This window comes from Pan troglodytes, chromosome 12 (assembly GCF_028858775.2).
Source record: "Pan troglodytes isolate AG18354 chromosome 12, NHGRI_mPanTro3-v2.0_pri, whole genome shotgun sequence".
In the NCBI taxonomy this organism is placed as follows: domain Eukaryota; kingdom Metazoa; phylum Chordata; class Mammalia; order Primates; family Hominidae; genus Pan; species Pan troglodytes.
Genome location: NC_072410.2, coordinates 84,808,320 through 84,833,922, shown reverse-complemented (window position 1 = coordinate 84,833,922; position 25,603 = coordinate 84,808,320). Strand labels below are relative to the sequence as shown.

At 36.9% G+C, this 25,603-nt stretch overlaps 1 protein-coding gene across 11 annotated transcripts in view; it reads left to right on the top strand.

The window, feature by feature from the left end:
* Positions 1-25,603, top strand: part of RMDN2 (regulator of microtubule dynamics 2) — a 207,192-nt gene that overhangs the window by 37,506 nt on the left and 144,083 nt on the right. For all 11 annotated transcript variants that reach the window (XR_010149146.1, XM_009442307.5, XM_009442305.5 and 8 more), the window contains 3 exons: positions 12,886-13,060; positions 14,067-14,169; positions 20,107-20,167. Coding sequence is in view for 10 of the 11 variants with exons in the window: in XM_009442307.5 (XP_009440582.3) it covers positions 12,886-13,060; positions 14,067-14,169; positions 20,107-20,167 (339 nt within the window). In the remaining variant the exon portion in view is untranslated. The remainder of the gene's footprint in view (positions 1-12,885; positions 13,061-14,066; positions 14,170-20,106; positions 20,168-25,603) is intronic.

Sequence of the window (25,603 nt, the reverse complement as noted above, 5' to 3'; positions counted from 1 at the left end):
TAATTTTCTGTCTCGTTGATCTGTCTAACATTGACAATGGGGTTTTAAAGTCTCCCATTATTAATGTGTGGGAGTGTAAGTCTCTTTGTAGGTCTCTAAGACCTTGCTTTATGAATCTGGGTGCTCCTGTATTGGGTGCATATATATTTAGAATAGTTAGCTCTTCTTGTTGCACTAATCCCCTTACCATTATGTAATGACCTTCGTTTTTTATTTTGTTGGTTTAAAGTCTGTTTTATCAGAGACTAGGATTGCAACCCCTGCTTTTTTTTGCTTTCCATTTGCTTGATAAATATTCCTCCATCCCATTATTTTGAGCCTATGTGTGTCTTTGCACGTGATATGGGTCTCCTGAATACAGCACACCAATGGGTCTTGACTCTTTATCCAGTTTACCAGTCTGTGTCTTTTAATTGGGGAATTTAGTCGATTTACATTTAAGATTAATATGTGTCTTTTAATTGGGTCACTTAGCCCACTTACATTTAAGGTTAATATTGTTATATGTGAATTTGATCCTGTCATCATGATTCCAGCTGGTTATTTTGCACATTAGTTGATGCAGTTTTTTCATAGTGACATTGGTCTGTGTATTTTGGTATGTTTTTGCAGTGGCTGGTACTGGTTTTTCCTTTCCATATTTAATGCTTCCTTCAGGAACTCTTGTAAGGCAGGCCTGGTGGTTACCAAATCCCTCAGCACTTGCTTGTCTGTAAAGGATTTTATTTCTCCTTCGCTTATGAAGCTTAGTTTGGCTCAATATGAAATTCAGGGTTGAAAATTCTTTTTTGATGAATATTGAATATCGGCCCCCACTCTTTTCTGGCTTGTAGGGTTTCTGCAGAGAGATCTCCTGTTAGTCTGATGGGCTTCCCTTTGTTGGTAACCTGACCTTTCTCTCTGGCTGCCCTTAACATTTTTTGTTTGTTTCAAGCTTGGTGAATCTGATGATTATGTGTCTTGGGGTTGCTCTTCTCGAGGAGTATCTTTGTGGTGGTCTCTGTATTTTCTGAATTTGAGTGTTGGCCTGTCTTGCTATGTTGGGGAAGTTCTCCTGGATAATATCCTGAAGAGTGTTTTCCAACTTGGTTCCATTCTCCCCAACACTTTCAGGTACACCAATCAAACGTAGGTTTGGTCTTTTCACATAGTCCCATATTTCTTGGAAGCTTTGTTTGTTCCTTTGCATTCTTTTTTCTCTAATCTTGTCTTTACAATTTATTTCATTAAGTTAATCTGCAATCTCTGATATCCTTTCTTCTGCTTGATTGATATGGTTATTGATACTTGTGTATGCTTCATGAAGTTCTTGTGCTGTGTTTTTCAACTCCATCAGGTCATTTATGTTCTTCTCTAAACTGGTTATTCTAGTTAGCAATTCCTCTAATCTTTTATCAAGGTTCTTAGCTTCCTTGCATTGGGTTAGGACATGCTCCTTTAGCTTGGAGAAGTTTGTTAGTACCCACCTTCTGAAGCCTACTTCTGTCAATTTGTCAAAGTCATTCTCCATCCAGCTTTGTTCCCTTGCTGGCAAGGAGTTGTGATCCTTTGGAGGAGAAGAGGCATTCTGGATTTTGGAATTTTCAGCATTTTTGCACTGGTTTTTCCTCATCTTTATAGATTTATCTACCTTTGATCTTTGATGGTGAGGACCTTAGGATGGGTTTTGCATGGGCGTCCTTTTTGTTGATTTTGATGTTTTTGCTTTCTGTTTGTTAGTTTTCCTTCTAACAGTCAGCTCCCTCTTCTGCAAGTCTGCTGGAGTTTGCTGAGAGTCCACTCCAAACACTGTTTGCCTGGGTATCACCAGCAGAGGCTGCAGAACAGCAAAGATTGCTGCCTCCTCCTTCCTCTGGAAGCTTTGTCCCAGAGGGCCACCCACCAGATGCTGACTGGAGCTCTCCTGTATGAGGTGTCTGTCAACCTCTGCTGGGAGATGTCTCCTCGTCAGGAGGCACAAGGGTCAGGGACTCACTTGAGGAGGCAATCTGTCCCTTAGCAGAGCTCAAGTGCTGTGGTGGGAGATTTGCTGCTCTCTTCAGAGCCAGCAGGCAGGAACGTTTAAGTCTGCTGAAGCTGTGCCCACAGCCACCCCTTCCCCCAGGTGCTCTGTCCCAGGGTGATGGGAGTTTTATCTATAAGCCCCTGACTGGGGCTGCTGCCTTTCTTTCAGAGATTTCCTGCCCAGAGAGGAGGAATCTAGAGAGGCAGTCTGGCTACATTGGCTTTGCTGCACTGCAGTGGGCTCCACCCAGTCCGAACTTCTGGTGGCTTTGTTTACACTGTGTGGGGAAAACTGCCTGCTCAAGCCTCAGCAATGGTGGACATCCCTCCCCCACCAAGCTCAAATGTCCCAGGTAGACTTCAGACTGCTGTGCTGGCAACGAGAATTTCCAGCCAGTGGATCTTAGCTTGCTGGGCTCCATGGGGATGGGATCCCCTGAGCAACAACACCTGACTCTCTGGCTTTTGCCTCCTTTCCCAGGGAGTGAACAGTTCTGTCTTTCTGGAGTTCACACCCCAGGTGTGACTGGGGTACGAAAAAAAAAAAAACTTCTGCAGCTACCTCAGTGTCTGCTCAAATGGCTGCCCAGTTTTGTGCTTGAAACCCAGGGCCCTTTTGGTGTAGGCACCCGAGGGAATCTCCCAGTCTGCAGGTTGCAAAAAACATAGGAAAAGCGTAGCATCTGGGCTAGATAGTACGGTCCCTCATGGCACAGTCCCTCATGGCTTCCCTTGGCTAGGGGAGGGAGTTCCCCAACCCCTTGCACTTCCTGGGTGAGGCAACACCCCACCCTCTTTGGCTCACCCTCTGTGGGCTGCACCCACTGTCTAACCAGTCCCAGTGAGATGAACTGGGTACCTCAAATGGAAATGCAGAAATTACCTGCCTTCTGTGTTGGTCTCGCTGGGAGCTGCAGACCGGAGCTGTTCCTAGTCAGCCATCTTGCCTGGAACCACAGAAGCATCTTTTTTCAAATCTAGGGCTCTGTGAAACATTTTGAAAACAGTCGATCTGTGGTTAATAGTTGGCAGTTAAGCCTGAGCTTCTCCAGGTGCTTCTGTTACTATACCCTTGAATTTATTAATTTGGCTTCATACACGTGAGTTTCTTTGGTTGAGTCCGTCATACAAAAATCTTCCTTCTTTTAATGTAAGCATTTCCAGGTATAAATTTTCGTCCTATCACCTCTTTTGCTACATCCCGTAAGTTTTTGGTATTTTATGTTTTCACTTTCATTTGACTCAAGATGTTTTCTTATTTGCCTTGTGATTGCATCTTTGGCCCATTGGTTGTTTAAAAGTATGTTTTTTAATTCTCACATATTTATGGATTTTCCAGTTTTTCTTCTGCTGATTTCTAGTTTCATTTTTATTGTGATCCAGAAAATATGCTTCATATAATTGCTATGTTTGTAAATTAACTAAGACTTATTTCGTGGCCTAATATATTATCTACTTGGAGAATATTCCACATGCATTTGAGACGAATGTGTATTCTGTTATTATTGGGTGGCATGGTCTATATGTGTTCTTAGGTCCTACAGGTTTATAGGTCTATAGTGACGTTTAAGTCCTCTATTTCCTTACTAATCATCCGCCTGGTTGTTTCATCCATTATTAAAATTGGGTCATTGAATTCGTTTACTATTACTTTATTATTAAAGTAATGGTATTACTATGGTATTATTATTTTACTTTTACTATTATTGTGTTGCTATTTCTTTTTTCAATTCTGTCAGTGTTTGTTTCATATATTGAGGAAGGATGATGTTGAGTGCATTTAGTGTTATTGTTATATCTTCTTGGTAATTGGCTCTTTTATTATGTCCTGCCTTTGTCCCTTGTACAATTTTTGACTTAAAGTCTATTTTGTCTAATAGTATAGCCACTCCCACTCTCTTTTGTTTACTGTTTTCATGAAATATGTTTTTCTGTCCTTCCTCATTCAACATATGTGTGTTTTTAGATCAAAAATTAGTCTCTTTTGGACAGCATATAGTCAAATCCCAATTTTTAAAATCCATTCTGCCAATATACCTTTTGATTGAGGAATTTAATCCCATTTATATTTGAAGTCATTACAGATAGGAAAGGACTTATTATTTCATTTTGTTATTGGTTTTGTATATGCCATAGATTTTTTTGTCCCTCATTTTCTCCATTGCTACCTCTCTTTGTGTTTAGTTTTTTTTTTTTTTTAGTGATATGTTTTGATTTCCTTTTACATATATTCTATAAATATGTTTTGTGGTTGCCATGGGGATTATTCATAGCATCCTAAAGTTATAACAACATATTTTAAATTCAAAACAACTTAATTTTAATTGCATACAAAAATTCTACTCCTTTCCAGCTCCACCACCCATGTATTTTGTTGATATTACAAATTACATCTTTATGTTGTATTATCATTAATCTAGAATCATTAATATAGATTCATAATTACTTTTTACTTTTCTCTTTAGATGATGTAAAAGAATAAAAGGTGGAGTTATGAACCAAACTTAGAATAATTCTGTTATATTTGCCCATGTCTTTACCTTTACTAGAGAATATTATATTTTTGTATGGTTCAAGTGACTGTCTAAGGTCCTTTTTGTTTCAACTTGAGGGACTCCTTTTAGCATTTATTGTAGGGAAATTCTAGTGATAATGAACTTCCTCAGCTTTTATTTAGAAATATTTTAATTTCTCCCTCATTTTTGAAGGACAGTTTTGCTGTTTATAGAAATCTCAGGTAACAGGTTTCTCTTTTCTTTCAGCACTTTAAATATATCATCCCACTGCCTTCTGGTTTGCAAGTTTCTGCTGAGAAATCTGCTGATGATTTTATTGAGGAATCCTTAAATGTAATGAGTTGCTTTTCTTTTGCTGCTTTTGAGATTCTTTTTGTCTTTAGCATTTAGTACTTTAAGTATGATATTCTTGGTGTGGATCTTTTTGGGTTTATCCCACTTGGAGTTTGTTAAGTTCTTGCATTTGTGGCCGGGCGTGGTGGCTCACGCCTGTAATCCCAGCACTTTGGGAGGCCGAGGCAGGTGGATCACGAGGTCAAATCGAGACGATCCTGGCTAACACGGTGAAACCCTGTCTTTACTAAAAACACAAAAATTAGCCAGGTGTGGTGGCGGGCACCTGTAGTCCCAGCTACTTGGGAGGCTGAGGCAGGAGAATGGCATGAACCCAGGAGGCAGAGCTTACAGTGAGCCGAGATCATGCCACTGCACTCCAGCCTGGGCAACAGAGTGAGACTCTGTCTCAAAAAAAAAAAAAAAAGTTCTTACATTTGTATTTCATTGTGTTTCCTAGATTTGGGCTTTGGCCGTTCTTTCTTCAAATTAGCTTACTGCCACTTTCTCTCTCTTCTCCTTCTGGAACCCCTACAATATGTGTATATGTCTGCTTCATGAGGCCCCATAGGTCCTTTAGGCTCTATTTACTTTTTTTTCATTTTTTATTCTTTTTGTTCCTCAGAACCAATATTTTCAAATGACCTGTCTTAAAGTTTGCCTGGTTGTTTGTTTGTTTTTTGCCTGTTTGAGTCTTCTGTTGGTCCCTTCCGGTAAATTTTTAGTTCAGTTATCATATGAGAGGGTCTTCAAAAAGTTCATGGAAAATGAATATTATGAAAAAACTGTGCACTGGTTTCACAGTTTTTTGCACCAAAATAAGCTTATGCTAATTCACCATAATATATCTGAAAAAGATCTAGTTTGAGACACTAAGAAGGATAAGACATTAGTTTGATAAGAGCCCCTATCAGAGCAACTTGCATTTTACTAAAATTGAAGCAAGAAGAAACATCAAATTTATGGTGAAGCTTGGGTGGAAGAATGGTGAAATCATTGATGCTTTACAAAAAGTTTATGGGGACAGTGCCCGAAAGAAATAAGCCAAATGGAGAACTCATTTTAAGAAGGGATGAGGTGATGTTAAAGATGAAGCCCACAGAGACACTTCCACATCAATTTGCAAGAAAAAAATGAATTTTGTTTGTGTCCTCTAATTGAAGAAAACCAATGATTAATAGCAGAAATAATAGCTAGTACCATAGACATCTCTGTTGGTTCTGTTTATACTATTCTGACTAAAAAATTAAAGTTAAGCAAACTTTCCATTGAATGGGTGCTAAAACTGTTGCATCACGATCAGCTGCAGAGAAGAACAGAGCTTTGAAGAGAAATTTTTAACAAGTGGGATGAAGATCTTGAAGCATTTCTTTAAGAAATTATAACAGGAGATGAAATATGGCCTTAGCAGTCCAATCCTGAAGACAAAGTACAATCAAAGCAATGGCTACCAAGAGGTGAAAGTGGTCCAATCAAAGCAAAAGCAGACTGGTCAAGAGAAATGTCATGGTAACAGACTTTTGGATGCTCAAGGTATTTTGCTTGTTGACTTTCTAGAAGACCAAAGAATGATGACATCTACTTATTATGAAAGTGTTTTGAGAAAGTTAGTCAAAGCTTTAGTAGGAAAATTCTGGGGAAAGCATCATCAGAGTATTCTTCTCCACCATGACGATACTCCTGCTCATTCCTCTCATCGAACAAGGGCAATTTTGCAAGAGTTTCTTTCAGTGGGAAATCATTAGGCTTCCACCTTAGAGTCCTCATTTGATTTGGCTCTTTTCAACTTTTGTTTCCTAATCTTAAAAAAATTTTTTTAAAGCACCAATTTTTCTTCAGTTAATAATGTACAAAAGACAACATTGATATGGTTCAATTCCCAGGACCCTCAGTTCTTTAGAGATGGACTAAATGGCTGGTATCTTCACTTACAAAATTGTCTTGACCTTGATGAATTATGTGCTGAGAAATAAAGTTTATGTTTTGTATTTTTATCTTTTAATTCCTTTTTTCCATGAACTTTTTGAAGTCCCCTCATACTTACTAAAGCTCTAGATGACATAAAATTTCAGGACATGTTGTATGTGGTAGTTTCTAGGTCTCCCACAAAGATATTTCAGAAAGTCTGTTGTTAGGCTAGGTGCAATGGGTCAAGGCCAAGCATGGTGGCTCATGCCTGTAATCCCAGCACTTTGGGAGGACGAGGTGGGCAGATCACTTGAGGTCAGGAGTTCGAGACCAGCCTGGTCAACATGGTGAAACCTGGTCTCTACTAAAAATACAAAAAAATTAGCTGGGCACCATGGCAGGCACCTGTAATCCCAGCTCGGGGGGCTGAGGCAGGAGAATCGCTTGAACCCAGAGGCGTAGGCAGCAGTGAGCCATGATCCCACCAGTGCCCTCCAGCCTGGGTGACAGAGCGAGACTCTGTCTCAAAAAAAAAAAAAAAAAAAAGAAAGTCTGTTGTTGTTTACATGGTGTTTTCATGGGGAAATGAGGACCTATTTCAGTGTAACTCACTCCTGATGTACTTATGTAAATACACTCTTTTATTTTCACAGTAAATAATGTCTTTTTCTCCCTAAATAATGCAACTATGCTTTCAGAGATGCTGTTGTTGCTATTGAAATAAACAGTTGATCATGCAGAGTTGAAGGGATAGGAACAATGGCATAGTTTTTGTGAAAATTTAGAGCAGAAGAAAGGACCAGAAAAGTACATGTAGAACAAATGTTTGTAAACAAATTTGACATCTTAAGATGAACTTCTCTAGACCTGCTGAAAGGCTATTAGAAAATTCTAGGTTTGACATCAGATAATCTATGAAATGCCTTTGGGAGGAGGGCTGGGTAGTACAAATCTAATTTCTAACCCAAAGTTAATAAATACAGTTAAATTTTCTGAATAATGCATGGATATGCCCTATTTTTAAAATTCTCTTTCAGAACTTTCTCATAAGTTTCTGAGAAGTATCCAGTTTTAAATAGAAGACCCCTGTTCAAAGTAGGAAACCAATTCTCCCACAGCTGGGTTTTTTTTTTTTTTTTTCAATGTGGGAAATAGACTAGCGTACATGTTCTCTTTTGTTGCCCAGTTTACCTGTTGCTATACCAATACCACATTGACCCAGTTTCTTTAGCTTTATCCTTTATACTGCAGTTCTGATATTGGTTCTTCAAAATTGTCTTGGCTCTTCTTGCACTTGCCTTTCCTTATTAATTTTAGGGTCAGATCTGTTCCATAGAAAATTCCATTAGAATTTTTCTTAGAATTGCATTAAAAGTATAAATTAATGTGGAGCCTTATGAAATTGTTTTAATTAAATTTTCCTATCCATGAATATATCGTTTTCCATTTACTTAGGTATTCTTTAATGTTTTCAGATATTATTTTGTAATTTTCTCCAGAAAACTCATTTTAAAACTTTTGTGAAATTTTTTCATAGGTATCTTATATTTTTCCTACTATTATAAATGTTATATTTTTATAAAATTATATTTTCTTGTTTTATAGAGTATAAGAGCAAAATTGATTTTGGAAGATTGATTATAAATCCTAATTAGTTCTAATTACTTATATGTAAATTTTGTTAGGTCCTCTATTGAATAATCTTCAAAAAATAAGATTGTTTCTTTTTTCCAATTATTATAATTTTTGTTTTTCTTTTAATATTGTGCCAAAAAGACCTCCGGTACAATGTTGAATAGAAGAGCAATATTGGACATATTTTTCTATTCTTGATTTTGAAGAGACTGCTTCTAATGTTTCATAATTAAGTGTGAAATGTATTATTGTATTTAGCATATAGCCTTTTTCAGGTTTGAAAGGCTCCTCCCTCCCTCCCTTCCTTCCTATTTTTTCTTTCTTTTTTTTCTCTCCTGCTTGCTTCCTTGCTTTCTCTTTCTTTCCTTCCTTTCCCTTTCCCGTTTCCTTTCCCTTTCCCTTTTCAACAGTTTCTTACTCTGTCTCCCAGGCTGGAGTGCAGTGGCACAATCATAGCTTACTGCAGCCTCAACTTTCTAGACTCAAGCTATCCTCTCATCTCACCCTCCTGAGTAGTTGGGACTACAGGTGTGGGCCACTAAACCCAGCTAATTTTTTAATTTTTTGTAGAGACAGTGTTTTGCCATGTTGCGCAGGCTAGTTTTGGACTCCTGGGCTCAAGTGATCTTCCTGCCTCCTGAAGTGCTGGGAATATACCACACCTGGCTCCCTTCTATTTCTTGTTTAAGGCTTTGGTATTTCTTTTGTCCTGAAGTGGTGTTGGAATTTATTGGAAAAAAAAATTTTTTTGGTAATGACTGAAATGATCAGATAGGTCTCATCTGTTGCGCCAGAGAAATTGTCTAATGTCAAACTGTGCTTGTAATTTCTAGTATAATCTCAATTTGGTTGTAATACATAATTTTATATTTGTTGCAATAGCTTGATTGATATTTTATTGAGGATTTTTGCATTTATGTTTATGTGTAAGATTGGCTTATAATTTTTATTTTTTGTAATATTCATGTTTGGTTTTTGTGTCAGTTATATTAGTTTTATAAAATAAACCTGAGGGACATTCCATCTTTAGTAATTCTTTAGAAGAATTTGAATAAGCCTAATTATTTGGATATATGGCAGATTTCACAATAAAACTATTCTATGTGTGCATGGGAGAGACAGAATGAGAGCAAGAGATAGAGAGCAAGTTGCAGTAGATACATAATTCTGATGTAATTCATTTAATGGCTATAGCAACATTTGAGTTTTTGTTCTTATAAAGAATAACATAAAGATAATAGCTTTATACCTTTATAAAAGCTATATATTATTTATTACCATAAAGCTCTATCTCTTAAATTACATAATTTGGTGGTTTTTATTTGCAGAGTTGCCCGTTTTTAAATTGAATTATTTGTCTTTTTATTGTCGAATTGTTAGAGTTTTATATATATTTTGTATACAAGTCTCTTATCAGATATATGATTCATAACGTATTTTCTTCTATTCTGTGGGTTATCTTTTCACTTTTTTAATGGTATCTTTTGAAGCACCTAGGTTTTTCATTTTGATAAAGTCTAATTTATTCATTTTTTTCTTTTGTCACTTGTGCTTGTGATGTCATGTCTAAGAAACCATTGCTTAATCCAAGATCACAAATATTTGCTCCTATGTTTTCTTATGAGAAAGAAAACATATACATATAAAATGTTGTCAAACATTTTATAGTTCTAGCTCTTACACTTAGGTTTGATACATTTTGAGTTAATTTTTATATATGATAGGAAGTGAGAGTTCATTTTTTGCATTTGCTTATCCATTTGTTCTAGGACTATTTGTTGAAGAGTATTGTTTCCTCCGCTAAACTGTCTTGGCACTCTTATCAAAATAAACTGATCATAATTTTAAGAAATTATTTCTGGACCCTTAATTCTGAATAGATGATCCATAATGTCTATTTCATACGTCTTACCCCAAGGACTAAAATATATTCGTCTGTATTTTGTACTAGATTTTTAAAATATATAACATTTTCTTAAACTATCCAGTTACGTTTTTTAAAAATATAAGGTAGAGTTTCAATTTCATCTTTTTCCATAGAGATAACAATTTTTCCCACCTGAATGCCTGATTTCCTACTGATCTTACATGCCAACTCTCCCATGTACCACATTTTCATATGCATGTGGGTCTGTTTCTAGGCTCTGTTCTATCATTCACTCATCTATTGCTGTACCAATACCACACTGTCTTTAATTATTATAGCTTCATAGTAGGTCCTAATATCTGGTGGGGTAAGTCTTCTCTCCTTGCTGCCTTTAAGAGTGCTTTGGCTGTCCTGGGCTCTTTGCTTTTTCATATAACTTTTAGAATCATCTTATTTAATTCTACGAAAATTCCTATTAGGCTTATAAAGTTTGGATTGCATTGAATCTATAGAATAACCTGGAAATAATTCACATATTTATGATATTGGGTCTTCTAAACCATGAACGTGATATATTTCTCCATGAATTTAGGTCATTTTATAAACATCTTTTAATATGCTTTTATAATTTTCTCCATTGAATTTTCACGTATCTTTTGTTAGATTTATTCCTAGCCATTTGATATTCTCTGAGGTCACTGCAAATTGAATATTTTATTTAATTATGTTTGTAGTTTTTTGCTGATATGTAGAAATTAAACTGACTTTCATATGTTAATATTATATTCAGCCAATTTGCTATACTCTCCTATTAATCATAATTTGTAGAATTTTTGTTTTTATGTAAATAATCATAACATCTGCAATAATAAGAAGATTACATTTGAACAAAGATATGAAATATGCAAAGAAATTATATGAATATCTGGAGAAGAACATACCAGGCAGAAGAAAGAAAAAATACAAAGGGTTTAAAGCAGGAACATGACTGATATGTTCAAGGAATATCAAGGAAGTTAGAGTTTCTGGAATGCTGTGAGCAAGCAGGAAAGTGATAGAAGATAAGACCAGAGGTATTGGCCAGATTATGTTAGGCCTTGTAGATCCCTGAAAGGACTTAGGTTTTCACTCTGACTTGGACATCTGATGGAGGGTTTTGAGCAAAGGAGTGACGTGATCTGAGTTATTCTTGCTACTCTGTTGAGAATAGAATATAAGGGTGAAGGACTAAAGCAAAGAGGTGTGATAAGGGGTCATTGCAGTAATCCAGATGAGATGATGGAGGCTTAGACCAAGGTGGTAGTGGGGAGAGGTGGGGAGAAGTGGCTAGATTCTGGATGTATTTTGACAATAGAACCAACAGGATTTGCTAACAGACTGGGTATTGCTTAAGAGAAAGAAAAAAGCATCAAGGATGATTCCAAGTTTTTTGGTTTGAGCAATTGGAAGAGTAGAGTTTCCGTTAGTAAAGAATGTTATTGAAGAAGTGGGAGATCAGTTCGTACAGTGTCTTCTTTATAAGGCATATGAAAGAAATTTAAGAACTTGCTTTGTTAGTATTTTTGTTTGTTTCTATCTAATGGGAGCTGCAAGTTGTGAAGCTGATTGCATTGGCTGCTAGAAAATGAAGAACATTTGTGTCCTTTGTAGCAAAAGTATAGCTATCTAAAATTTGTGTGTTTTTTATATTGACTTCATTCACATTTGGCCTTTGTCTTTTTTCACTATTTCTAATTTATTCTCTTATATGTTATATATCCTTGTATACCTCCTTAAAACCTTTTTAGAACAGGCAGAGTCTGAATTAATAAAAATAAGTTGTTTGTATTGTTTGCTGGCAAAAATGAAATGTAGGCAATAGTATTAATTTTTAAAAACCAAGTTAAAGTTTAAACTTAGATCATCTTGAACTATAAATATGTGTTTGTGTGAGTTTACACACACAGTTTTGAGTGCCTGCTGAGTTCCTACAACTGTATCATCCATTCAGCAAATTCAGTGAATAGTGCTGTTCTAGGCACTTGATACATCAGTTAATGAACCTACCATCAGGGAGCTTGCATTCTCCTGGGGAGGATACTGACAAACAGCACATGTAGTAGATTAGTAAATTATACAGTATGTTAGAAGGTAATACATGCTATGGGAAAAGAAAAAAGCATTATGAGGGAGGTTAGAGATGAAGGGAATGTGGGGATTGAGGTATTAGAGTGGTCTGGATGGGCCACATTGAGAAAATGAAATTGGAGCAGAGACTTGAAGGAGGTGAGGGCGTGAGTTATGTGGCTGTCTAAGGAAACGGCATTTCATTAAAGGGAACAACAAGTGGAGGTTCCGAGGTAGGCACGTGATTAGAATATTGAAGGAGCAGCTAGGTGACCTGTGTGTATTTGAATAAGAAGAGTAGTAGGAAATGAGATCAAAGAGGTAACGAGATCGGGGGCAAATTGCGCAGGGACTTGTAGACTTCTGTTTGGACTGGAGCTTTTTCTGAGTGAAAGCACGTGCCACTGCAGAGTTTCAAGCATAAGAGGGGCATGATTTGACTTGCATTTTAAAAGGAATGCTCTGGCTATTATACTTAACTTTCAAAGGAGTTGATGATTATTTCTGCGATTTTAGGTATATTACAGCTAATACTGACACAGAAGAACAGAGTTTTCCAGTCCCTAAGGCATTTAACACACATGTAGAGGAATTAAATTTAGATGTCCTTCTTCAGAAGGTAGATCATTTACGTATGAGTGAGTCTGGCAAGTCGGAGAGTTTTGAACTACTTCGTGACCACAAAGAAAAGGTAAGAGACATAACAATAGCACTTCGTATAGTTTCATTTTTTAATTTAATCTGCCATCTCTTTCAGTTATAACTATAATAATTGTGTCATGGTTCCCACATTTTGATGATTGATGTAAAATTTCTCTATAAAATGACTAAAATTTGTTAAAATTTATTTTATTTTTTATTTAAGATGCATAAAATTTTAAAAAAGTAAATGTAAAAGTTTATTAGACTCTAAGGTCATAAAAATGAGAACCAGAGCTATAATTATGCAGATTTACTTTTATTTGATTTTTTTTTTTACTAATTTATATATTTAACAAATATTTTGAGACAGATAAGGGTATTTAAAGCTATTTCTACCAATGGTCATTTGTTAATTTTGCAGTGTTTAGTGTTGGGTCTGAATAAGAAAAGCCTGTCCAGAGCTCTTACCACCACCACTAAAAAATTAAATTAAATTAAATTAAATTAAATTAAAAATTAAAAGAGTTTGCAGTGTCCCATGGAGAAATAAATCTCTATTTGTCTGAGGATTTAGCAACTCTAAACACATTGTCTAAAATTTGATAGCTCTCCAGGATTATATTTAGGTAATTTGAGTAAAAAAAGTGACTGCTCTTTTGAGTATATGCATTTTCAATTTACAGATATTAACTGAGATGCTCATTATATTGATAATAGATAACTTGGAAAGGAAAAGAAGAAAAGGATGCCACAGCTCAGGAAGAATTTCTAGATTTTGGTGCCTATCAAATCTCTTCTCTGCATAGATGGAGCTAGTGTCTGGATAATGTTAATTGGTTTTAAGATCCAAATGTAACACTACATTAGGTCATATTTCTTAGCCATGAGTATTTGGATTAAAAATGTTTCACACGAAATATGCATATACATAGATTCAATAATCTATAAATACCAGTTTACCTGCCTAAGTTTTTAAAAAGTTGCAGTAGAAAACAAGAATAGAATAGACAAGTTAGCAAGTTAATTTAACAGGCAACTCCATCTTTTCTTTTCAGTTTAGAGATGAAATAGAGTTTATGTGGCGATTTGCTCGTGCTTATGGAGACATGTATGAACTATCTACAAACACACAAGAAAAGAAACATTATGCTAATATTGGTAAGCATTTTGTAAAGATTATTCTCAAGTAGCAATTAAGATCTATAGTAAATCATGCAGCCGTAAAAAAGGATGAGTTCATGTCCTTTGCAGGGACATGGATGAAGCTGGAAACCATCATTCTCAGCAAACTAACACAAGAACAGAAAACCAAACACTGCATGTTCTCACTCATAAGTGGGAGTTGAACAATGAGAATCCATGGACACAGGGAGGGGAACATCACACAACAGGGCCTGTCTGGGGGTGGGAGGCTAGGGGAGGGATAGCATTAGGAGAAATACCTAATGTAGATGTCAGGTTGATGGGTGCAGAAAACCACCGTGGCACATGTATACCTATGACCTGCATGTTTTGCACATGTATGCAAGAACTTAAAGTGTAATTAAAAAAAAGATCTATAGTAAATCACTAGTGAATGTTAACTAAAGCTAAATTATCTTAGCTAAAACCAGTATGTTTAATCTATTTTAATATATTATGGTACAAAAAAATGTACACTCTCAGAACAGAAAGGCATTTTAGGGCTAAAGTATATGTTCTTCAGAAATATTTGAATATATTAGAATAGGTAACTGAAAAAAACTTAAATTTCATCTTTTAACTTTATAAAACTTAGACAAGAAATGTAGTGGCAGTGTTTGAGAAACAATAACAGGCAGAGGACAAGTGTCTTCAGCAGTTGTCAACCACAGTTAAAGTAACACATCTTACTTCCTGTAATGTAGAACTCTAGGGACTACAAAGAATAAACTCGCAGACTTTAATGTTTTTTCCCAATGTATCTTGATGAAACAAGATTAACCTTGTTAAAAACTCTGTTTGATAATTGTCTAAGCTGAATGATGATTACATGTTGGTTCATTATTGTGACATCTATACTTTTTTATAAGTTTTTGAAATTTTTCATCACAGCAAGAACAACTAAATAGATAGAATATCAAATTGTTATTTTTATACCTCACCTTGACTCTTACTGGATGTCAAAATGTGTCCTTGCAAAAGCCCCTACCTGCCATCTCTCTGAATGTCAGCATAGTACTTTGACATCAAAATCTTTTGAATTCTTCATTTATTCCGAAGGCTTCTCATTTCCAGGCTTTTCTTCTAGAAAAGATAGCAAGAGGAAGACACAGCAAGAAAGATTTCTTCCCAGTCTAGTTCTCTGTAATTTTTATTTCCAAGTAGAAAGTTTTACCAAACTCCTTGTAATTATATTTTTCCACTTGGAGATTCATTTGCTGAATGACCTCTGTGCTTTAGTTTCCCCCAGTGGGAGGAGGATGAGAGGGCTTCCCCCTCTTGTTTGCATATTCATCATCAGCTTTGTGGAGTTTTTCTGTAGCATTCCAGTTTGCAGACCATATACGAAACAGAATTCTAGAGAAGAGATGTATTAATTTCAACATAAATAAAAACTTAACCAAGGAGAACAAGGGGATTTATTTTCATATCTACTGAGAAAATCCAAGTGTATCTATGTAAACTGTTCCAACATTCATCAATATTAAATACATTTTTTTGTTTTTTTTTTTAATTTTTTTAGTATTTATTGATCATTCTTGGGTGTTTCTCGGAGAGAGGGGTTTGGCAGGGTCACAGGACAATAGTGGAGGGAAGGTCAGCATATAAACATGTGAACAGAGGTCTCTGGTTTTCCTAGGCAGAGGGCCCTGCCGCCTTCTGCAGTGTTTGTGTCCCTGGGTACTTCAGATTAGGGAGTGGTGATGACTCTTAGCGAGCATGCTGCCTTCAAGCATCTGTTTAACAAAGCACATCTTGCACCGCCCTTAATACATTTAACCCTTAGTGGACACAGCATATGTTTCAGAGAGCACAGGGTTGGGGGTAAGGTTATAGATTAACAGCATCCCAAGGCAGAAGAATTTTTTAGTACAGAACAAAATGGAGTCTCCTATGTCTACTTCTTTCTACACAAACACAGTAACAATCTGATCTCTCTTTCTTTTCCCCACATTTCCCCCTTTTCTATTCGACAAAACCGCCATCGTCATCATGGCCCGTTCTCAATGAGCTGTTGGGTACACCTCCCAGACGGGGTGGTGGCCGGGCAGAGGGGCTCCTCACTTCCCAGACGGGGCGGCCGGGCAGAGGCGCCCCCCACCTCCCAGACGGGGCGGCTGGCCGGGCGGGGGCTGCCCCCACCTCCCGGACGGGGCGGCTGCTGGGCGGAGACGCTCCTCACTTCCCAGACGGGGCGGCTGCTGGGCGGAGGGGCTCCTCACTTCTCAGACGGGGCGGCCGGTCAGAGACCTCACCTCCCAGACGGGGTGCCGGCAGGGCAGAGACGCTCCTCAGTTCCCAGACGGGGTCGCGGCCAGGCAGAGGCGCTCTTCACATCTCAGATGGGGTGGCGGGGCAGAGGCGCTCCCCACATCCCAGACGATGGGCGGCGGGGCAGAGACGCTCCTCACTTCCTAGATGGGATGACGGCCGGGAAGAGGCGCTCCTCACTTCCCAGACTGGGCGGCCGGGCAGAGGGGCTCCTCACATCCCAGATGATGGGTGGCCAGGCAGAGACACTCCTCACTTCCTAGACGGGGTGGTGGCCGGGCAGAGGCTGCAATCTTGGCACTTTGGGAGGCCAAGGCAGGCGGCTGGGAAGTGGAGGTTGTAGTGAGCCGAGATCACGCCACTGCACTCCAGCCTGGGCAACATTGAGCACTGAGTGAGTGAGACTCCGTCTACAATCCCGGCACTTCGGGAGGCCGAGGCTGGCAGATCACTCATGATCAGGAGCTGGAGACCAGCCCGGCCAACACGGCGAAACCCCGTCTCCACCAAAAAATACGAAAACCAGTCAGGCGTGGTGGTGCGTGCCTGCAATCCCAGGCACTTGGCAGGCTGAGGCAGGAGAATCAGGCAGGGAGGTTGCAGTGAGTCGAGATGGCGGCAGTACAGTCTAGCCTGGGCGTGGCATCAGAGGGAGACCGTGCAAAGGGAAGAGGGGGAGGGGGAGGGAGAGGGAAAGGTAAATACATTTTTTTCATAAGTACCTGCCCTACCCTGGGTATTATGTACTAAGGTAGGAATAGGATAGCAAAATAGACATGTTTTCAGGCTACAGGGGAGCTTATGGCTTTGTAGGGGAGGCAGCACTAGTCAAATAATCATACATATACAAAAACGAATGGAAATAAGCTCTTATTAAAGAAGAGTACAGAGGCTGGATGTAGTGGCTCATGCCTGTAATCCCAGCACTTTGGGAGGCCAAGGCGGGCAGATAGCTTGAGCTCAGAAGCCCGAGACCAGCCTGGGCAACATAGGGAGACCTTGTCTCTACTAAAAATAACACGACCGAGGTGGGAGGATCGTTTGAGTCCAAGAGATCAAAGCCACAGTGAGCCATGATCTCACCACTGCACTGCAGAGTGGGTAACAGAGCAAGACCCTGTCTCAGATAGATAGATAGATAGATAGATAGATAGATAGATAGATAGATAGATAGATAGATAGAACAGGCTGTTTGCGAGCATATGTAGCAGAAAGGAGAATATGATGGCAGAGGATGGAGGTTGATGGAGGGAAGTCTTTCTTATGGAAGTTACAGTTTGCCATAGGTAAAATCGCTCTGGATCTCTATTCTTAAATGGAATGGGAGTTTAACTGAGTTAATGTCTTAGATGGTGAAATTCGTAAAGAAATAGGTTGAAGGGAATTCAGGGGCTAAAATGAAGCATAGGATTGAAATAGGATATATCCAAAAGAGAAGAGTTTATAGTGCCAAAGAAAAAGGAGTAGAAAAAGCCTCAGATGTGTTCATTCAGATATTGAAATAAAAGTAAAAGAATTCCTTTAATTTATCCATTTAAGAAATATTTATTCAAAATTATTTTGTCAAGGAACAGTGTGAACACGAAGGGTGGAGGGAAGGGGAGGAGGGAGAGAAGGAGAGGCATAAATAAGATGAAGGCTGCACAACACTACGGAACCTATTCTATGGAAAAGATAATAAAGGGACAGCCAATTATATTCAGTGTATAAGGAGTAAGTGCTTAGTAATGGTAATGACCAAGTATACTGGAACTGAGAGCAAGGCAGGGGCTCAGACCAGCCGTGGAAGAACGTTGGGATTCAGCATAAGGGAGGAAGTGCAGACTATTTCTTCTCATAATAGCATGTTTAAGGTTGTTATGCTTAGTACAGATTTGATCACTGGAGAGTACAAAATTCTTTGATAAAACTCAAAGTGAGTATATCATTTTGCAGTATGTTTCTGAAGTATTATGGTATGAATCTTTATTTAAAGAAACATTTTTCTAACTTACCTAATTAAGTAATCGATATGAATGCATCATAAAGATCACAAAATACAGTTCTCTAAAGGAAATAGCTTTACTTTTATTCTGACTGCATAAGTGAGGCTATGAATCTAGTTTGTATACTACCCGGCGTCTTTTTATATTCTTGGAGTGATGGAATCACCTCTATTTCAGGCTTCTGGTAGTACGCTGAAAGTTTTATTCATTTGGTAATGTAGCTAAAAAATTGATTTAGTTTTTAATGTTTTTACATTAAAAAGCATGTTTTTAATCATTCATTTAAAATTGCTAATTTCTTTAATATTTGTTCACACTGCAGTTTATTATTAAAATTCTTCACTTTTTAATTGTTTCCAATTTATGTCGATTTCTACACAGAATATTTATCTTAATGGATAGAACTGTAGAATGCCACCTTAATAAATTAACAAATAGAACCGTGGTTTTAGAATAAAATATTTTTATTTATAAAGATTATCCCAACCACTTATTTAGAAAAGCATTTTGCATATCCTTGGATAGTCTCTTCAAGATAATAATAATGGATCAGGGAGAAAAGAAGTTATAAAACAAAAGGGCCCCTTTTGAGAAAGATTCTCAGAACACAGTTCTGTTTTATTTGCAGGTATTTAGATTTTCCAAGCCATAAACAAACCTCTATCCAAATTATTATTATTTTTGTTTTTTTTTTATTTGAGACAGAGTCTCGCTCTGTCCCCCAGGCTGGAGTGCAATGGCGCAATCTCAGCACGCTGCAACCTCCGCCTCCTGGGATCAAGTGATTCTCCTGCCTCAGCCTCCTGAGTAGCTGGGATTACAGGCATGCACCACCACGCCCAGCTAATTTTTGTGTTTTTAGTAGAGACAGGGTTTCGCCATGTTGGCCAGATTGGTCTCGAATTCCTGACCTCAGGTGATCCACCTGCCTCGGCCTCCCAAAGTGCTAGGATTACAGGTGTGAGCCACCAGGTCCAGCCCCAAATTAATTATTACATGGTTAAAAATTCCTCTAAAACTAAGTAAAATAATTTGGGGGAATTATTTATGTCACTGAACCTGTTCATTATTGTGAATGATTAGGCAAGAACTTCTCAGGGAAGCCTTCCCTTACTCCTTCAGGCAGAGTTAGAGTTACCCACTCTGCTGTGCCCTCTTTTTCACCTTGGTCTTTTTTTTTTCTTGCATGTAACTTACTTGTTTATATGCCTGCAGCATACTGAACGGTGAGCTCTTGGAGGTCAAGGACTCTGTCTTATTTTACATTTTATTCCCAGACACTCACACAGTATGGCACATAGTAGGTACTCAGTAAATGTTGTTTGAATGGAATACAAAAAATTTCTATTACGCTTTGTGAGCAGTAATTAAATGACGTTTCTTGCACTTGGTTAAGTTGCTTAGTCTAGTGGGTGTCAAACCTTAGCATACATCAGAATCATTGGAGGCTCATTAAACCACAGATTATTGGGCCCCAATCCCACAGTGTGTGATGGAGTAGATCTCCAATGTGGCTGAAAAGTTCTTAAACAAAGTTGCCATGTGATGCTGATGCTTCTGGTCTTGGGACCATACTTTGTGAACCATGAGTTATTCAATAATCCACCTCCTACCAACTCACATGAAGGTACTAAGTGTAAGTACTTTTATCTTTCAGGAAAAACTTTAAGTGAAAGAGCTATTAATAGAGCACCCATGAATGGACATTGTCATCTGTGGTAAGTGTATAGGATTTATGCAGTCTTTTAAATTCTAACCTGCCTCTTTATAAATTAAATGGATTTTTCAAAATACTATTGACTTATACGTTTAATCTGTCAGTCACATTCACTGAAAAATATATATAATAGCACAGTAACTGTTCTTATTCTGTTTATTCACATATTTTTATTATGCATCCTTGAAATATATTTAAGGGAAACTTTTATTGAAAAATTATTGAATGAATCTACCAAGTCTACTGGCTTTGAAGATGATACGTTATAATTAAATCTAGTTCAGTATAACATTTTGCTTGAACACAAATACTAAAATGATAGCATGTTTCTAAATGAAATGTAGAAAAGCACATCAACCATTTCTTATGCATTGATGCATCGTAATATACAAATTCCACAGATCAAGGAAAAGCCATTTATGATATTAAAAGTTCAAACAAAGAGAATTTAATTAGTTAGATTGGTATAGGTAAATATCCTTAGAGCAAAAAAAAAAATCATTCTTAATTGTGTTGTGTTTGGACCCTTTGTATGTTTATGTAAACATTATTTTATAAATATAAATTATAAATTATAAAACACAATAAGGAATATATTGTTTTTAATTATTATTCTTCCTTTTTCTTGTAGTTGCATTTTTACATTTGTTTTCTTTTTCTCTTGGTTTCTTTTTCTCTCCAGCAATACAGGTGCCCCAAATAGTGGGAAGATACAATAATAAATGTATGACCCTTTCTTCAGCCCTAAGTTTCCAGAAATCCACCCTTCTTTGCGGTTACTTTATTTCCCATCCCTATGATGTAGGGGCACTCTTAGGCAAAATCTCTCTTAAAATGACTCCCTTTCCACAGGTCCACATTTGTCCCACAGAAGACTCATTTTTACCCCACCAAAATCTGAAGTACAAACCATTTCCTCAAAGTAGACCTCTTTTTTCACTCTGCCACCAGCAGGGGGAGCCCCACTCACAAACTCTCACTTAAAATTCCCTGGGGAGGAATCCGGTAACATTTTATTTGTCCGAACTCAAAGGGACACATGCCAAAATATGAATAGACTTTTTGATGCTGCCCTCACATAGCTTTAGATGAGATGCAAGCCTAGCCCCTGCCGTCTGTCATGAGAGGGTGGAAGGCAGAACCCACAGCACCCTAACCCTGTAGAAATCCTCACTCCCAGTCTCTTCCTCCCTCTGGTGAATTATTTGCCTTATCTTACGTAGCCTGAAGAGTGAAGGGCTAAATCTGGCAGAACCTGTGAATAATTTCTTAGTGTGTCGCGGATGGATAGTAGAGAATCTTGCTTTAGGGATTGGAGTACCTAATAGATAAAGTATTGTTTTGTACTCTTGGTGCCTCTGCCAAAATTCTAGGGAAAAAGGTAATTTTTCAGGTAACAATTTGGTACAGACTTAAGATCATTTCCCTAGAACAGAGGGTCTTGGCTATTATTTATATTAGCCAGGTTTACCTAGATAATCTAATTTACATAATAACACTAGTAAATTAACATATATGTTAAAGTACTTCTGTTCTTCTACGTTTAGTAGTAACTGTAATGAATTTGTGGTGATCAAGCCCTACTCTCTCTCTTCATCGCCTTTGATAATGGAGGTATTTGGGAACTGGTTAGCCTAATTAGGATGCAGAAAGAAACCGAAGTCCTACTTTTAACTCTCAACTCCTTCTCCTCGTCCCCTACTCTTCCTGTCTCTTACCTCTCACTCCTCTGTTCCCTCCCCTCCTCTTCCTTCTCTTCTTTCTCTCCCTCGTCTATTGCTCTTCCTTTCCCATCCTCTGTCCTCTTCCTTCTCTCCCACATGCATCTGTACCCATGAAGAATCACATTAAAAATGTGCATTTGGTGTAAATCGTCAATTTGAGGTTATTTATCAGTGTGGCTTTCCAAATTTTCATAGAGGAGCAATGTTGAATTTGAATTTTCTCTGAGGGCTTCATTAAGTACCTTGAAATGTATCTTGTGAGCATAGATGATGCTGAACTCTGGGTTTCCCAGTCTGTCTTCCGCTAATCTGGTTACATCTCCTTTGTTCATCTTCTTTTACTTTTTGTTGAGAACTAAATGCCTTGTCTTGTTTATAATCATAGCATTTAACCCCAGTATTAAATCTTATCAAAACACAGAGTAGTGATTCAATTGTGTTTCACCTAATTTCTTATTCAGTATCAGTTTTGAATTAAAAAAATAAAATTAATCAGTTGATTAAGATTTGAGAAATTTAAATGTCAATTTAATCTTAATTCTTATGCTATATCCCACTGAATGCAAAAGTCCTCCTTAAATTAAATAGTAGATGTTTGAGGGGATGAAAAAAGAAATTTCAACTTTGACTTGAGAAGCAATGGGTGAAATTTAGGTGGCCTGATTTTATAATTAATTATAATAAAATGTTGAAATCTTATTCTGCTGGACTCTCTTTAATTATGTTAAAACTGAATTAAGACTGAATTTATTAGTATGATAATAAGACATATTCTCATTCATTCAGCATGAATGACAAACTATAGCCTGCAGATGAATTTGACTGCCTGTTTTTGTAAATAAAGTTTTATTGGATCACAGCCACACACAGGCATTTTTGCACAGCAGCAGAGTAGTTGCAAAAGACTGGCCCCAAAGTCTAAAATGTTTACTATCTGGCCCTACTGCAAGAGTTTGCAGACCCATTGTTTACAGTATTATATGGTAGTTTACAAACCTTCAGTTTGAAACAAAAGATGTAATCTTTAAGAATAAATTTCAAAAAGGGTTAGTATGATTTGGGAATGATTGAAAAATACAGATCATTCTAATGACTTAGTTTTATCTCTATCTTTTCTAAAATGAAATGACTTTGTAACTTTAAGGCTGTATATGCTTTCTATAAGATTCAGTTGTTTTTGTTCTACTGACAAAAAATATTTAATACTCCTGGAATCAAGAGAATGAGAATAAAGTGACCAATGGATTTGCAGTTTGTTGGCCAAATAAGCCAGACCTTAATTATAAGTAATGTCTTACATATTGGTTGTGCTCTACCCTTTGCAAATTATATCCACATGTCTTAGAACATGTGATTCACAGAGCAGCTTGTTTTCACTTTATAGATGGGGTAAGCAAGGTACTGTGTGTATGTGTGCATGCACGCATGAATGTGTGTGTTGATTAGTAATCAGAGCAATACAACAAGTGGAAAAACGGAAACTAGAACCCAGTTTTGTATTCTTATATGCCTAGTCATTTTTCTGTTAACAGTATGCTGCCTCTGCTTTTTCATAGTATAAACAGCATTGGTGCTGAATGAGTAATACTGCAGGGAAATTAATGGAGTTGTTTTAGTAGTTGTTGAAACAGGATGATAGTCAATGATTAAGGATATATTCACTATCAATGCAAAGAAAAATACAGTGTTCTTGTCAAAACGTATGTAGTTAGAATGACCTCTAGATGGAGGTAATATACCATGTTGTGGATTAACTTTTTTCAGAATTTCCATCAGCCTGAGTATTTGAGAAAAAAAATAAAATTATGTATTTTAAATGAACAGTATTAAAAAATCAGATACACACACAAACATAGGTAGAATTGATTGAAAGAAAAGAAGTAATGACCCTTTGGGAGAAAGTGACCAGGTACCTTTGAATTTATGATACATAAAATGATAGATAATATTTTAAACTTTAAAGAAGCAGATTCCAAAAAAATAAGAAAAATGTAACTCTAGGGGCAGATTATTTAAAAGGGAAAATGTACATATTTCATATAATGGTATTTATAAATCATGGGGTTTTTTTCCCTTGACTCAGAGTAACTTGGAGAGAATATGTTGAGAGAGCAAAATAAAAGCCTAGAGATATCCATAAGTAGTTCTGATTTGCAGAAAATAGCAGAAGATAGATTCTACCACTATAGACCAGTGAACATAGCATCTATGCTTTTCATTCCAGCACAGTTAGATGGGTTGTTTTGTGCATCTCTAGATAAGTGTGTATGCTGAAAGAGAACCAAGACAGATTTTTCTAAAAAGGTGAAATGATCTGTTATTTATTTATTTATTTATTTATTTATTTATTTATTTATTTTGCTAGTAGAGTAGGGAAATCAATCCAGTATACCTGGATTGAAGTAAAGCACTGAGGCAAGTTCACTCATAACATTTTTTGGACAAGATGTAGAAATGTGGTCAAGCTTTGAGTCAGCTAACCCATGCTGACTCAATGGTTTGAGGCTCAGTTATGCAACAGATCACTGTCAATCTGGGGGTGATTCTAGGGCCAGGTCTGTATCTTGGTCCCCAGTGTGTTCAGCAATTTTGTTGATGGGTGAAGATATACAAAGTATGCTTGTAAAAGTTACAGAGAACACAAAATTAGAAGTAACAGGGTATATGATGGATGACAACAGTAACTCAAAAGATTTTAACATGTTGAAAAAGATACCTAACAAGTTATGAATTAATAGAAATAAATATGAAAGGAAGGATGGAGAGAAAGATGTCAAAAATGACTAAGGATTATAGGGAAATATGATAGATATTTGAATAAAATATAGATTTTAGTTAATAGTGTATTGGTTCATTGTGACAATTTTGTATCAATATTGTATATCAATATTGGTACAGTTTTGACAAATGTACTGTAGTAATGTAAGATGTTAACAATAGGGAAAACTAGGTGTGGCATGTAAGGGAATTGTCTGTACTATGAGAATTTTTTTGTAAATTCAAAGCTGTTCTAAAAGTATATTTAAATAGAAAGTGGCCTAAAGTTTTAAGTCCAAATAATTTGGAAAATGATAATGCCCATGACAAAAATAGAGAGTTTGGGGAGGTAGTCATATTGAATTTGGAAGGATTAGAATTGTTCCCCAAACTGGAACTCGTTGAGAGGAATCATTGAACAGAATGGCAGAGGCCATTTCAAAATAACATGGTGAGTAGATAATTTGAATAGGCCTACTTCTATTGAAGAAATGGAATAAATAATTTATAATTTTCCGAAACAGAAAGCATCAGGACCAGACGGGGTCATTGGTAAATTCTACCAAATATTTAAGGAGAGAATTATACCAATTACATAAGATAGAAGTAGAGGGTACACTTCCTAACTCATTGTTTGAGTGTAGCATTACCCTAATACCAACATCAGACACTGGAAGGAAACTGTAGTAGACCAGTATCTCTCATGAACATAGAAGCAAAAATCTTCAATAAAATATTAGCAGATTGAATCTGACAATGTGTAAAAAGAATTATATAACCAAGTGAGATTTATTCCTGGTATGCAAGACCAGTTCAACATTTGAAAATCAATTATTATAATCCACCACATTAACACACCAAAGCAGAAAAAAATTACATGATTATTTTAACAGACACAGAAAAAGCATTTGACAAACTCTAACACTCATTGATAGTGCAAAGAAAGAAACTCTCAG